We start from the raw sequence: 14,908 nt of genomic DNA on the forward strand, positions 1-14,908 counted from the left end.
ATAAGGATTTAATCCTTGATGTACATTTAGGAAGTACCTGAGGAGGGCAGCAATACGCCTGCGTTGCGTCCTGCCTGCCGGAAATCCACAAAGAAGAAGATAAAGAAGGCAAAACAGCTCCGCATGTAGCTAACATTTGCAATAAACATGTTTTTAGTTGTACCTCTAACCTGACAAATTATTCCACGTCAGAAATATTTCGTATAAGCAGAGAAGATTTTCTCTAATTTTTCTAATTACATGCTGGCGAGAACAAACAACGCGGGCAGAATTACACTGGGTAGCTAACGTTAGCCAAAGAAGCTAACCAGCTGGCTCCCGTTAGCTGCAATGGCAGCGTCCACTCCAGTGATTTCTGCTCCTGTATTAAGGTCTGTGTTTCTTTGTAGGTCTTTTGAACGTGTTTATTGGTCAAACTAATGATTTTGAGACACGTAGACAACTGTGGCATCTGCATGCCTTTAAAGTGTTGTTAAATAAACGCAATAATCGTACAAATTTAGCCTTAGGTTAGATACATTTTTATGAGTCTGGTGGTACTAAAGAAACCGATTTAAATGCCTGAGCCTTTTCTTTGCAGATAGTGAGATCTTTTAGTATTGGGAAAGGTAGAGGGTGGTGTAATATGGCTAACTTAAGCAATTGGCACATGAAGTCTGTCTTCTTCAGAAGCACCAGTGATGGGAAGAGTTCAGTGATCATTATGTTTGACAGGGCACAGGGTCTGCTGTGAACACCGACTTTTATTCTTTAAGGTGCACTCTCTTGCAAGAGCTGTGCAAGCCCCGGGATAACATGGCTTAGTCTCCCATCTACCTTTTGCTCCTCTTTTGTGATTATTGTTTTCAATCTCTTTCACTTCAGTCAGAAGCAACGCAAGGCTGCTCTGAGGAAAGAGAGGAGGAAACGGAAACGCCAAGCTCTCGCCCATGCCAGAGAACATGGTATGTGATAAATGTATAAGTCCAGGTTGTGTTGTTCTCATTTGTCTAGTTGCAGTTGTTAAGCAGATTCTCAACCACCTTTTCTCTGTTACAGATTTAAAAAATGGAGCAAGTCCTACTCCCGGAGAAGAAGATGAAGTAAATGAAGACGGTGAGGATGATGATGTTGCAGAGGAAGAAAGGTAGGGCCATACTGACACTGCTCTGAAGCTGCTCATTCATTGATACCGGCGCAGAACGTTTTGCTGCGCATGCTGGATGTGTTTGATTTTGTGTTTATTTACCTTTAGACAGCATCTTCATGAAGAGTGGCTGGAAAGAGAGCGGATTGCCCAAGAGGAATTCAGGCTGCGGTTGGAGAAGGAGGAAACAGCAAGGAAAAGAAAAGAGGAGGAGGAGGTATAGGGATGGGAACTGACAGGAATTTAACGTTACTTATTCCATTATCAATATCAATTAGAGAATAAAATATAGTACAGATGTAGTTAAAAGTATATGAGAGAGCCTCTGAGCCAGTCTTGCTTTGGCAGTCCTCGTCAACTAAATGTTAATACGAGATGGAGATTATTCATACATTATGGCGCTAACATTATTACAATCAACAGGACCTGGAGGAGTTTTACGTTGCTTGTGCTGTGCTGTCAGCTTCCCCTCGAGAGTCACCACCGTCGCTAAGCAGCGTATCAAAGACGTTACAGTCGTGCAAATGAACTGTGTGGTCAAATGTTTGAGCATGTTGGAGGCATTTCTCCCCTTTGTTATGATCAAAGCTTTGCACGTGTTGCAATTGTCTCTAGTGCCGTTTTTTTGTGGGGGGGGGGTTCCCATTCCTAACGAGGTAACTGACCACTACTGCCTCATAGTAAGCTTGTACAATTCAAGAAATGTAATAATTAAAGCCACGTTGACAGCACAGTTAGTTAACAGATGTTCTTGGTTCCTTACTGGTGTAGAGGTTAGATGATTCAGGAGTTTACAGCGAACAAACAACATGACTGTTTTATAATGAGTTAGAGAGGATTAGAAAGATCATTATAAAATACTCTGTGTTTTGTTTTCCTATTTTCAGCAGTTCCCATTGACCCACCAAAGCCTCAAAGAATGCGTTGTAATAAGAGCTATTTCCTGTTTAACAGAAGCCTGATCTTGCTTGTTTCATTCAGTGCATTATTCTGGTGAACATGAGCAGTTTAGTCTAGCTCAGTCCAGCGCACAGCATCCTGCTGCTGTAAATATTGACTGGATACCCCAACAGATCCATTGTTCTGTTTGAGTAATGGCTTTTAAAAACTGCAGTTCAGATCAGAATTTTACTGAGTATTTTTAATTATTTAAATTTAAAACCATATTATATTTCATTTCGCTTTTGTATGGGATAAAAACCCAGTACAGCTGACTGGATAAAGGCAGTCCAGGCATGATGGCCATACCAGCTTGATTTAAAAGAGCTGCGTTTGTGGTGAAATGTTTAAAAAAAAGAAGAAATTCATGGCACCAAAATGAATGGAAATGACAGCACAGTGGAATCAGTGGGAATGATTTGCAATAAAAATTCCAAATAACTGTCTTTATGTCTTTTTGTGTCTGTAGCGGATGATAAAGGAGGAATGGGAAGCGCAGCAGAGGCGAGAACAAGAAGAAAAAGAGCAGAAGCAGCAGGAGAAGCGAGACAGAGAGGTGATATGGGCTCCAGGAGGATAGAAACAAAAAAGACATATATATCCTCTTCTACATAATCTTGAGGTTAAGCTAATGAACCAGTTTAATGTCTTACCCGCTGATTGTTTCTTTTGTAACATGTTTGTGCAACTTTTCCTTGACTGAACCATTTTACTCCTTAACTGAGATACACTCAAAGAGAAAAACCTCAGCTCTCACAACAAGGATGTATCTTTTATATTGTGTGAAAGCTATGAAATCGCTTCACTAGTGTTGAAAGGATACCTCCCATTAACAGCTTTTTTTGTGCCTCTCAGTCTCTGTGAATGTGGTCTTAACCCACAGAAAACAGATATGCTGCAGTTGTATTGACTTCTTCACATTTTCACCAGCCGTGTCTTTACACCATTTGTAGGAGGCTGTTCAGAAAATGTTGGATGAAGCTGAAAATCAGGTATTCACACACACAAACACAAGTAAAAATTGTCTGTCTTAGCCACAGACCCCCCCAAAGTATCATATGGTACATATATATGTCTTTTAATGGGACTTAACTTGAATCAGTTAAATAAAGTTCAGTTAAATGTCATACACTAACAGTGGAAATTCTCCCAAACCATCATGACTTCAGAAATAAACTTTCTGCACCCTGAAAATAAATGAGACACAGAATGATAGTAACTCATTTCCAGTATATAGTATTTTGTATATGTGTCTGCAGATTAATAATAATAATAATAATAATAATGATAATAATAACTTTATTTATAAAGCACCTTCAAGCAAAGTGCTGTACAACTGATGGCAATACAGATAAGAGACACAGTACAAGTTAAGAACAGAAATAAAAAGAAGAGATTAAGAACAAAATAAAAAGAAGAAAACATTTAAAACCTAAAAGCCATAGAGTTAAGACATGTAAGATAAGGTAAACAAGTCTTAGCAGTAAGACTTGTAGTTACTTCTCAGGAAATGGAAAATATATTTCTTTATAAAAAAAATTGCTTTTCTATCCAATCACCCGGGAGTGTGAACATTTTTTCTTTTCCTGTTTAACCGAATAGATTTGGAACAGACTTGGTTTAATGACAAAATATTATTTTAATATTGTTAAATGTTAGTATTTGTATTGGCAGTGTACAAATAAAAGCTTTAGGCCTTGTTTTTCAGCCTGCTCTTTACCCTTCAATGTTTTAAAACTTAGCCAGATACTTTCATTTGAGCCTACTGTTCATTTTGATGATTTTTGATGGGCTTTTCTGTCGCAGGTTGGCCTTAGATTTTACTCAAAGTGGTATTTAGAAGCTCTGAAGTTTTTAATTTCACTTGTTTATATCTAGAGACACATTTAAATTCTTTCAATTCAGTTTACTGTAACTAGTGTCACTGCACTTTGGTGTCATTGCAAACATCTCTAAATCTAATAAAAGACTGAAAACTAAGACAGTTTATATATTGCTCATGGCCTGTCTTACAGCTGGAAAATGGTGGCCCGTGGATGAACCCTGAGGCTCCTGTGACAGTGAGCTCTGAGAACTTTGGAACAGAGCGTGACGTAGCCAACTGTCCGTTCTTCCTCAAGACTGGAGCGTGTCGATTTGGAGACAGGTACTGATGGGTTTTGGTTTCTTCTGACTTGTTAATAATAATAATGATTATAATAATAATAATAATAATACATTTCTTTTTAGGTGTATTTCAAAACACTCAAGGTCACCTCACCCAGAAGAGTTAAGAACAATAAGAAAAAATCCTATAAAATCAAAAGCGAAGTTACAATAGTTTAAAGATCCTTGAGAACAGAGGATTTATGTGAGAAGTGGAAGGCAATCAGAGTGAATAAACTAGTTTAAAAAGGTGTGTTTTGAGATGCCACTGATATGCCCTTGAAAAGAAAGCGTCCTGGCAAGGATGACCCCCAGACTCTTGACCTGAGGCGAGGGAGAAACTAAGGAGTTGTCAACAGGGAATGAATAGCTGTTACGTTTAGACAGTGAGAAGAACCTCTGTTTTATCACTGTAATTTGAGAAGGTTGCAGTAGAACCAGGATTTAATTTCCTGGAGGCAAACACAGAGGGCAGTGAGTGGGAGGTGCTGGTAGTTTGGCATGTGGGTAGAGCTGGGTGTCATCAGGATAACAATGGAAACTGATTTATGGAAGATTTGACCAAGAGGAAGGAGATGATTTCAAAAGAAAAGGCGGCCCAGGACAGATACCTGGGAGACTCCAGTAATAACTGGAAATTGATGGAGTTGAATGAACAGAGTGCGGCTGGAGAGATAACATTTAAACCAGTTTAAGAGTGTGTCAGTGATTTCAATAGAAGCTAGTCTGTCAAGAAGAATGTTATTTTAGGTTAAATTACATGTTGACACTAAAGAGGCCTTTCCCCACATATTTGAATGTCTTCTCTCTATGAATCCAGATGTTCTCGGAAACATACGTATCCTACAACCAGTCCAACGCTGATGATCCGCGGAATGTTTAGAACATTCGGTATGGAAGAGTCGCGCCGTGATGACTATGACATCGATGCTTGTTTGGAGCACAGCGAGGAGGAGATGCAGGAGTCCTTCCTCGAGTTCTACCACGATGTTCTGCCAGAGTTCAAGAGTGTCGGCAAAGTGTTGCAGTTTAAGGTGAGATGACATCAAGAAGCTTTCCTACCGTCATCCTGTCTGTTGTAAAACAGACTCATAAAAACATTTATTTGATTTCACCTATTCCTCTCCTCTAATAGGTCAGCTGTAACTATGAACCACACCTGAGAGGAAACGTTTATGTTCAGTTTGACACGTAAGCAGTCACTCAGCCACTTCCCGTCTCTTTGCAATTGAAGTAACACTTCAGAGAAAACATATCATTCTTTGAATCGTTGTCTCTCCAGAGAGGAGCAATGCAAAGAGGCCTTCATCAAATTCAATGGGAGGTGGTATGCAGGCCGGCAGCTTCACTGTGAGATATCACCTGTTACACGGTGGAAGAATGCCATATGTGGTGAGCTACTTTTTCATGCTGACGACATGCACAGTTTCACTTGAAGACATTCCCACAGTGTTTAGCTTGTTTGTTTTTCTTCTCAGGATTGTTTGACAGACACAGGTGCCCTAAAGGGAAGCACTGCAACTTTCTGCATGTATTTCGAAACCCTGGGAATGAATTCTGGGAGGCTGACAGGGACCTGCACATGTCCCCTGACCGCAGCGTCAGGGGCAGTCACAGAGACGGGTGGTATTCGAGCCGATCATGGAGGCAGCGTCATTACAGCAGGAGCCCGGTGAGATCGGAGAGATCTGAAAGGAGACGAGACGAAGACAGGCGAAGGAGCAGGAGCAGAGAGAGGAGGCCGTCTCACCAGAACAGAGAGGACACACGGTCGTCCAGATCCAGACACAGTGACAGGTGGAAAGACAGGCGAAGGAGCAGGAGCAGAGGCAGGTCAAGGAGCAGGAGCAGAGGCAGGTCAAGGAGCAGGAGCAGAGACGACGAGCAAGACAGGCGGAGAAACAGAAGTAGAGACAGAGAGAAGGAACATAGAGGTAGAGATCAAGAGAGAGACGGTAGAGGCACGAATGACGACGCTCACATGGGAACGAGAGAAAAGTCGAGAAGTAGAGAAAGAAGCCCCAGGTCACCAGATAAAAGTAAGAAAAAGTGTAATGATGACAGCAGCACACATCGTCGCCACAAACACTCCAAAAAGAGCAAGAAGAAGAGCAAGAAGAAGCACAAGAAGAAAAGCCATTTGCCTGAAGAGACAGCTTCATCTGGAGAGTCAGAAAAAGAGGAGTCAGGGGAGGAGACGGTGGAAAATTTTTCAACATCAAGTCCTGGTGGAGAGAGAAATGAGATGGAGCGAACGCAGAAAAACAGTGACACAGATGATTGCTGACGGCAACAATGGCTTTAGTTCAGAGCTGGAAAGAGAATAGTCCGAGGAAATTTGAGGCGACCTCACTTAAAATATGCTTTTTTTTTTGTAGTGCACACATTTAAAAATCTACAAATCAGATTTTCTTAAAAATAACTTTTAGAAATTAGTGCACACTGCGATACATCTCTGCCTTACAGATTTGGATTTTATATGAATAAAAAGGGATACATTGCAGTTTGTGAGTCCTGAGATCACTGTATTCTGATGAGTTAATCCAGTTTAAAATGCAATGATTTTAATGTAGTCAACATTGGCACTTGTCAACACCTTTGTACATATGTGAATATTTTCAAAATGCTCATTGTGGCACTACATGTTGTTACGTAAAAATATAAAAACAAAGAAAACCCTTTGCTTTTTGAATACATTTATTTTTAATATCTTTCAAATATAAGAAAAATGTGTTGGCAGTGTTTAATACAAAAACTGATTTCTTTTGCACAAATCAAAGTTTAATAATACGAGTGTTCAATGACAACAGTTTTGATCTTGATAAGGAAAAAAAAAAAGAAAAAGACTTTCATACAGTTTGAGATGAGAAACTATAAGTTGTTTCCTTGCACATGACAATGATATACCTGATATCTGCAGTTCATGTTTTTACGTTCCCACTCCATGAAGAAAGTCATGATCGACATGTCTGGGTGGACTGGAATAATTCCATAATACTGGTTTAAAGTAGCCAAATAATTCCCACATCCAGTGACATCAACCTGCAGTTATAAATCCCTTTTTTCTGCTGTTTTAGCCTCCTATAGACACCACTGAGAAGGTAAAACACAGTGTTCTTTGGTCATATGTTAGTCTTTAAGAGTAAGCCAAAGCTATATAATACACAAAATAGTGGTTTTATTTGGGTCACTATCCTAACCTAATTCAGCACTAAGGGAGGAACTGGACCTAAGATATACTTTCAGAGGCTTCAGTGTTTTTTTTTTGGTTTTTTTTGTAAGGACAATAAGTCGATGGTCAAAAAGACTACAGAAATACAGTATAGCAAACGTGACACCAGTTACACAGAAACCACCCACATATAGCAAACAATTAGTCTGAAAATGTGAATATGAAATAATTCATTTGAAGAGAATCACACAAAGTAAACCTGTATTAAGCGTTAACACAGACACAATGATTATTAAATGTTTGATTTTAGTTATTGGGTTCAGTTTAGGCATGAATAAGTGATTGTAACAGTGTCTGTGGTTCCCTTAACAGCACTGGCCCCAGCTGGTAGCTTTCATGCATTACCATTACATATGAGCATGCAACATAGGAACACTGGTTGCTTGTTCACTCATTCAGTCCAACCCTTGTACCTGAACATTTTCAGATCAATGTGGGTTTTTTTTACTTGTTAAGCCACTTAACACTGACTGTGAGCCAATCAGGCATAAAAAGGTATCATGGGATGAACCAGCATCATCTCTACACGTAACAAAAAACTATGCAAAGGACCAATTTCAAATGATATCTTTAAGCAATAGGAGCCTGTAACCCCACCCGCAAAAAACCCCCCACCATTTGTCCCCATTTCTTCAGTTGAATCTCAAAAATGTCAGAAATAACAGTCTGAAGTACAGAAAACTGCATTTTTGCAGCAACAAGTCAATTCCCAAAGAGCTGTTATCTTGGCATGGTGTGCAGTGGAGCCTTAAAACTGAGCTTTAAATGTCCTTTCAGAACTATTCCTCAACACTAGTTTCTTACAAAGCTGGTTTAAGAGAGTTCAGGCTGCAGACTAAAGACGATCAGACCAAACAGAATTTTTCAGGCTGTATTTCCACATATGTTTTTACGTGTTTCAATAAACCACTGCACCCATATTCAATTTTCCTAGCAAAGCATAAAGAAATGAGGGGTAGTTCAAGATTTTTTGCACAGTGCTGTATTTTCATGATTCTTTGCTATGTGATGGTAAAACATGAGAAGCACCAGCTGCAGACACAACACCTTAACAAGCACTTGAGGCCAAACATGTACAGCTCTGCAGTGGGTGATGATGGATTATCTAATGATGCTGGAGTTCATGTCGGTGCTACATTGTTCTCTGTGGAGTTTTAAGTTAAGGGAGTGAAGTACGCTGAGTGCTGCTGAATACAGTGAGGGAGCTTGCACATAGGGAACACATCAGAACCACAGTTGGCACTACACTGAAAGGACAATACAGGATAGTACAGTACAGAATAATACAGTACATAGATGGTGATTACACACACACACACACACACACACACACACACACACAACACTGACACGGTAAACAGGAGAGGACTTGGTCGACACACGGAGGTGAGAATCAAACAAGGCAGAAACACGTTGATCTATGTCAGCCCAATTTCTTCTAAAACGCTCCGTGGTGCCTCAGCCTCCTGCAGAAGAAGACAGACAAGTGTTCTTTAAAGCTGTTATGTCAGGTTCTTTAAGTACTCCTTACAAAACATAATTAATTGTGCATGAGTCATAATTGCTAGCTGCTGAATCTGAGATTGGAACAGAGGGGCTTTACAGTGAGTTACAGGCATGCACAGCCAGTCCTTTTACAACAATAGTGCTGCATGCTTTGCTATAAATAAATCACAGAGCACTGAATCTGTCCACTCGAAACAGCCACCTAGGCAGAACGTTCTTTAGTGCACTGGCACAAGAAATAGAAAGAGGTATTAATCAAGTCCTGCAGCCCAAGAATAAACATGATAGCAGGTGCAAGGTGGAGAAAACCAGCCTTCTGTGTGGAGCAACACTTGAATTCTTGAGTAAAATTAATTCTATTTCCACAAAGTCAGTGCTCCAGCAACCAACAGAAAGTTATTCTGAATTTTCGCAAATGTAATAATTTTGAAAGGATTTATATCCGTTTTTGTTTCAGCTTAGCAAATGTGAACAACTGCTAGCTTTCCTTGTCTTACTTTGCAGTAAAGATAACACCTTTATATCTTTGAAGAAAACAAAAACAAACCCCCCAAAAAAAAAACACACAAAAGACACACACACACACACACACACACACACACACACACACACACACACACACACACACACACACACACACACACACACACACACACACACACACACACACACACACACACACACACACACACACACACACACACACACACACACACACACACACACACACACACACACACACACGATTGGTTTATCAACACTTTGTTATTGCAACCCCCTGTTCATAGTTACAGGTCAAATGGATTTATCTGCTGAAGAAGAACTGAGTGTACCTCCTGCAGCAGGTCAGCCTGCTCGATGGCCTTCAGCACATTCTTCTTGGATGTTTCCTGGGCCTCTCCGCCCAGCAGGAACTCATCCAGAATGAAGTAAGCCTTCTCAAAGTTGAAGATGATATCCAGCTCGCACACCTGAGAGTCCACAAAACAACAAATCAGATCAGAGGAGACACTGTCCCTACTAAAAATTCTTGCAGTAACATTTTAACAGATTTCCCCTTCTGATACCATCAATCAGCATATTATGTGCATGATGTTGACAAGACTTACGCTGCCAAAATATTTGTCCAGCAGCTCCACGTATCTGTGGATGATCTCGAGTGTGATCAGCTCATTATCCTGATCCTCAACGGCACAGCAGAAATACAGGCTTGCATATCTAGTACACGAAGAAAGAAGATATGGAAAACATCAATATTTGTGACATCAGCAGTATTAAGTAATGCATTATGACTGATAAGTGTATATTTGGTAATAAAATTCAGTCACAAAGAAAGAAAAAAAAAAAAAAAAAAAAAAAAAAAAAAGCATAGACACTAAGCTAAAATGTCTAATGTCTGGTCCAGACTGTGATAGAGCATGCAGTGATATCACAACCCAGCAAGTATCTGCAGGGCATTTAAAAACAGTCAGGAAGTTAATGCTGAGATAATACACTCACAATCTTTTCTTTTGGTACACCTGTTCAAATGCTCCGTCATGCAAATATCTGATCAGACAATCACATGTTATGAATACAACACATTTAGGCCTGCATGTGTGTATAATACTGCACTATCATCTGGCTGAACTGTTTGTTTGTTTTGCCTTGATAAAGTGGACATTTACATTACTTAGCAGTCATATGTTCATGACAAATCAGGCAATCTCCCCATTAACTCTGTCCTCCATTTTTTGGCAGTTATTATTTGAAAAGGAGGTGTTTTGGCTTCCATGACACACCAGAAGGTGAGCTCTAGATGCCAGAAATCTCAGTGCCTGACAAAATAATCACTGAATCACCAGCTCCCATTAACCACCCCAACAAACCACCTCAGATTTACAAGTGATGCAACGAACCAAACGTTAACACATCCTACTGATAAGATCATACCCTGACCTAAAGAAATTACACAACAGTCGGAATGAAGCTTATCTGGGCCATTTACAGGTTAAACATAAATGCCTGAAGTCAACGATCCTTTTCCTATTGGTTTTTGAAGGTTTAAACCACACCACAGTCATCATGAATTCAGGAACTGAAACTATGCAGTTCTCTTCCTTATAAACTTCTGTTGTCATGTGACCAGTGTTTTATACAAGTTAAAACACCTCTCCATGAGCCAACTCCGTCTGCTGCTGAGATGCAAACTGAAACAATGAAAAAAAACTAGTATGTGCACCTGGAAATGGGCACTTCACCAGTACCAACCCTTATTATATTGCTAGCAAGGAGGGACAGCCATTCAGGAGCCATCAGATGAGAGTCATTTTGGCCTGACATGAACAGTACACTTGATCAGCTATGATATAGTGAGCAGGAACGAGCTGACAGGCCTCTCAGAGTCCACATATCAGGCACCACTGTTTCACCCTGGAAGAACTGTCCCCATCCCACATGTGCCAATATGGACATCTCTTGGCAAAGCACTCAATCCTGACTTCCCTAATGAATTGCTATTTCAGTTTATGTAAGTCACAAATATTTTTTCACACCGAATTTACTTTTTTTTCCTGTTTATTTAAGTCAAAACTTGTAGTGCACGGATTACCGCTTCAAAATATGGCAACAGGTAGTCTGGTGCTGCTTGAGGCAGCAGGGGAGAAGCGAGAGGGAGTCTAATTAACACAGGTGATTAATGTTGTGAATTACTCTCTCTCCTTTAGGTGTAGTGTGTTGGAATCCACAACCTAAGGGAAGAAGAACTGGAAGGGAGTGGGAGTTTGCTCCCACCAGTTGGGCATTTAGAGGACCACACATCTTGCTTTAGTTCCTCTCACTACTCTCCTCCCTCCTGAGGAGAACCAACGACTGGCAGACTAAAAAACAAAATCCCAATAAATAATTTTTTTGACCATTTCTCAACTCAAGTGAACCAATACAAGTTATTTTGTAGAAAACAAAGGTTGGTGCTAATAAGCATTACTTAATCTTTAAGAGCAATATTGTGCTGTTGGATTTGAGGATCTGATCTAATCTTACCTACTGCACCAAAAGCTGAGCGCAAATACCACCTGTGATAGAAAGGGAGAGCGTGCAGCGATATCACAACCCAGTATTTAAACTTGCATTATACACCTACCTTTTGTACACAATCTTCAGGTCTCGCCACTCCAAGAAGCTGCACATTTTGGGCTTCCTGGCCAGTATGGTCTGGACCAGATCCCTGGAGATCTTCTTTCTCTCCTTGTCTGACAGAGGAACATACCACTTCTGCAGCCGCAGCTTTCCCTGCCGGCTGAACAGCAGCATGAACTGCATCTGCGGGAGGAAGTCCAGTTATCCAAGAGTGAGATAAAGCCAAACTGAAGGAGTCATTTGAAGATGAGAGAGAAAGATGAGAAATTAAAATAGCTAGAGGAGGGGGTGCAATCAGCAAGCGTGTGGCAACTACTGAATAACACGTTGGCATGGTATGAAACTTTGAATCACCCAGTTTACTTAGTCACAACAATAAGGAGAGACGTCCAAACAGGAAATACACGCATTCTTGACAATGATAACACGACCGCCTGGTCGCCCGTTAAGAATGTGTCCAACTTGAAATATTTTACGTTGAAGAGGTTTTAGTACAAAGTTGCATTAGCTAATATCAGCTAATCTTAATTAATGGCCACATAATAACATCAACAACGCGTCTCGTGTCATTTGCGCCCCCTCCTGCGAAGGGTTATCTAGCTAAAGCATGCACAAGAAGTAAACACCACTCTTTACCTTCGACCAATACGTGAAGATAGTCACTTGGATGACTGCTAACTTCACTATGTCCCAGCGAAATACACAAACAAACCGAGTGAAGAAGGTGCTTCTGTGTATCTGCGGTTTAGCCCCTCACCCAGCTTGATGCTAAACTAGCTAGCGGATAGTGGTCGATGGTAGGTAGCGATTGAGACGGCTGCACTGTGATTGGTTTAAAAAGCCACAGCTCTGGAATTTGATTGGATTAAAGATTCCGTTATTCGTTACGTTATTCCAAGGAAACAGCAATGGCTGCCTGTGGGTGTAAAGTTACCACTCTGTCAAATTTACTTCTTCTTGTTCAGTAAAGAGCGTATATTAATCCAAGTAACTGGTTTCACGATATATATATATCAGAATCAGAATCAGAAGACTTTATTTATCCCCAAGGGACAATTAACATACAACAGAGCAGCATAACGTTGAAGATAAGGACAATAAGAACAGGCAATAAAGAGTGATATATATATATATATATATATATATATATATATATATATATATATATATAGGGAGAGAGAGAGAGAGAGAGAGTTGCGGTCAGGTGTAATTTTTAAATTTTGATGATTTCTTTGAAATGTTCCTTTTCCAGGGTTGAATGATTGTACAGCGTACATCTTTAATTACTTTGAAAAAAACTAGAACTGGTGCACAAGTTTGAATTTATTTTGAATTTCTGAATTTCCACAGGGTGGAAAGTACACATACAGGTTCACATACACACTTACACCCCCACTAATATCTGGTTAACCATTTGCCAGTTGCAGCTTGACCAGATGCGTTTGGTTGCCATCAACAAGCTTCAACAATGCTGCATAATTTTGGCTCGATATTTGACCACTCTTCTCGGCTGAAATAGTGGAGTTAATTTAAATTGGTTGGTTTCCTGTCACGGATCCAGCTTTTAAGCATAGTCCACAAATTTTCAAAAGGATTGAAGTCAAAGCTTTGGGAAGCAATGTTCCCTCTAAGCTGCGCACGTGCGCAATTGCGCACTGTTGGCACGGTCTCTGCGCAGAGAAAATCTGCGTTGCGCACACAAAAAAAATTCTAACCTGAATTGAAATTAAAGTAAATATGTGCCGAGACCGGTGTTTTAGCTAGCAAAGCGTGGCTGATGTGGAGTGAAGCCACGTTAATGACAACGTGTACAACCATTGGAGATGTGAGCAGGACAGACGGAACAATTGACGGAAAAAGTGTGGACTGAATACTATCGTTGTTTATATTTACTGCGGGAAGAAAGGGTAAAAACGGCGTTTTATAAGGAAAACGCTCGAAAGCACTCTCCGCCTGTGAGCAAAGACGAAACCAAAACACCCCACACCCTTTCCCATTGGTCGCAAAATGTACCATGTCGACCAACCAAAACATGGCATTTAGTTGTTAAGAAACGGGGGGAAGTTTTAGGAGTGACGGCGGTGTTTTGAGATGTGAGAGATTTGCGACGTTTAGCGCAAATCTTGTGTAGTTAGTGTGTGGTGTAGTCAATAGTTTTGTTGTGTGTGTCAGAACAATGAGGCGACTGCTGAATGTTACAGGTGTTACAGGAGTGATACATCTCCTGTTGTCAGGCCTGCAGGTATCAGGCTGTTGTTCTCCTTTATCTGATAGTGGACAGAAATTAATTTTTGGAGTGGCACAAATAATTTGTGTGGCATCAGATTTGATGCAGAACAGCTGATTGTTCTGTAAGTATTTTGAAATGTTTGTTTAAAAAACCGCCTTGGCAGCATTTTTAGGTAAACAGCTGCAAAAAAAACTTGTTTGCAAAACTCAGTCACTTTTTTGAAGAAGTAACTATATAATTAATTGCCCAACATTGGTCATTATATACTGTATTTTGCAGACAGAGAGTTACAGGACTCTCTCACAGACCACAGACTCATAATACAAGTCAGAGTTTTATTTAAAAAAAAAAAAAAAAGAAGAAAGAAAGAAAGTTGTGTTTTCAAAATTGGAGTTCAAGTTATTTTTACTTCCAATAGTGTTAATATACTACACAGGTCATGAACAAGATTTTTTTTTTTTAAACTTTCATTGTAACTGGGCTAAAGCAGTTAATTAAAAGTAGTCTAACAGAAATGTAAATGCTGTAATTTTATTTTATTTTTTAATTTTAATTTTAATAAACCATGTAACTTGGATGGATTCAATGCTGGCGAGACCACAGTGCACACGTC

The 14,908-nt window shown here is 40.0% G+C and overlaps 2 protein-coding genes across 2 annotated transcripts; one reads left to right on the top strand and one right to left on the bottom strand.

Annotated features, from left to right (window-relative positions):
- The first annotated feature begins 71 nt into the window (after nt 1-71).
- On the top strand, nt 72-8,788 carry zrsr2 (zinc finger (CCCH type), RNA-binding motif and serine/arginine rich 2). Its single transcript, XM_031728867.2, has 11 exons — nt 72-371; nt 865-944; nt 1,039-1,126; nt 1,235-1,343; nt 2,535-2,621; nt 3,019-3,057; nt 4,081-4,211; nt 5,031-5,244; nt 5,346-5,401; nt 5,493-5,602; nt 5,689-8,788. Exons 1-11 carry the CDS (start codon nt 331-333, stop codon nt 6,495-6,497), a joined length of 1,764 nt encoding a protein of 587 aa, XP_031584727.1. The 5' UTR covers nt 72-330; the 3' UTR covers nt 6,498-8,788.
- On the bottom strand, nt 6,970-12,872 carry LOC116311673 (AP-1 complex subunit sigma-2-like). The gene is made up of 5 exons (XM_031728868.2): nt 12,702-12,872; nt 12,070-12,248; nt 10,058-10,166; nt 9,782-9,919; nt 6,970-8,908 (listed from the first exon to the last, which is right to left on the bottom strand). Exons 2-5 carry the CDS (start codon nt 12,246-12,248, stop codon nt 8,861-8,863), a joined length of 474 nt encoding a protein of 157 aa, XP_031584728.1. The 5' UTR covers nt 12,702-12,872; the 3' UTR covers nt 6,970-8,860.
- Between the last annotated feature and the right edge of the window lie 2,036 nt (nt 12,873-14,908).

Source organism: Oreochromis aureus, linkage group 1 (genome assembly GCF_013358895.1).
Source record: "Oreochromis aureus strain Israel breed Guangdong linkage group 1, ZZ_aureus, whole genome shotgun sequence".
Lineage (NCBI taxonomy): Eukaryota > Metazoa > Chordata > Actinopteri > Cichliformes > Cichlidae > Oreochromis > Oreochromis aureus.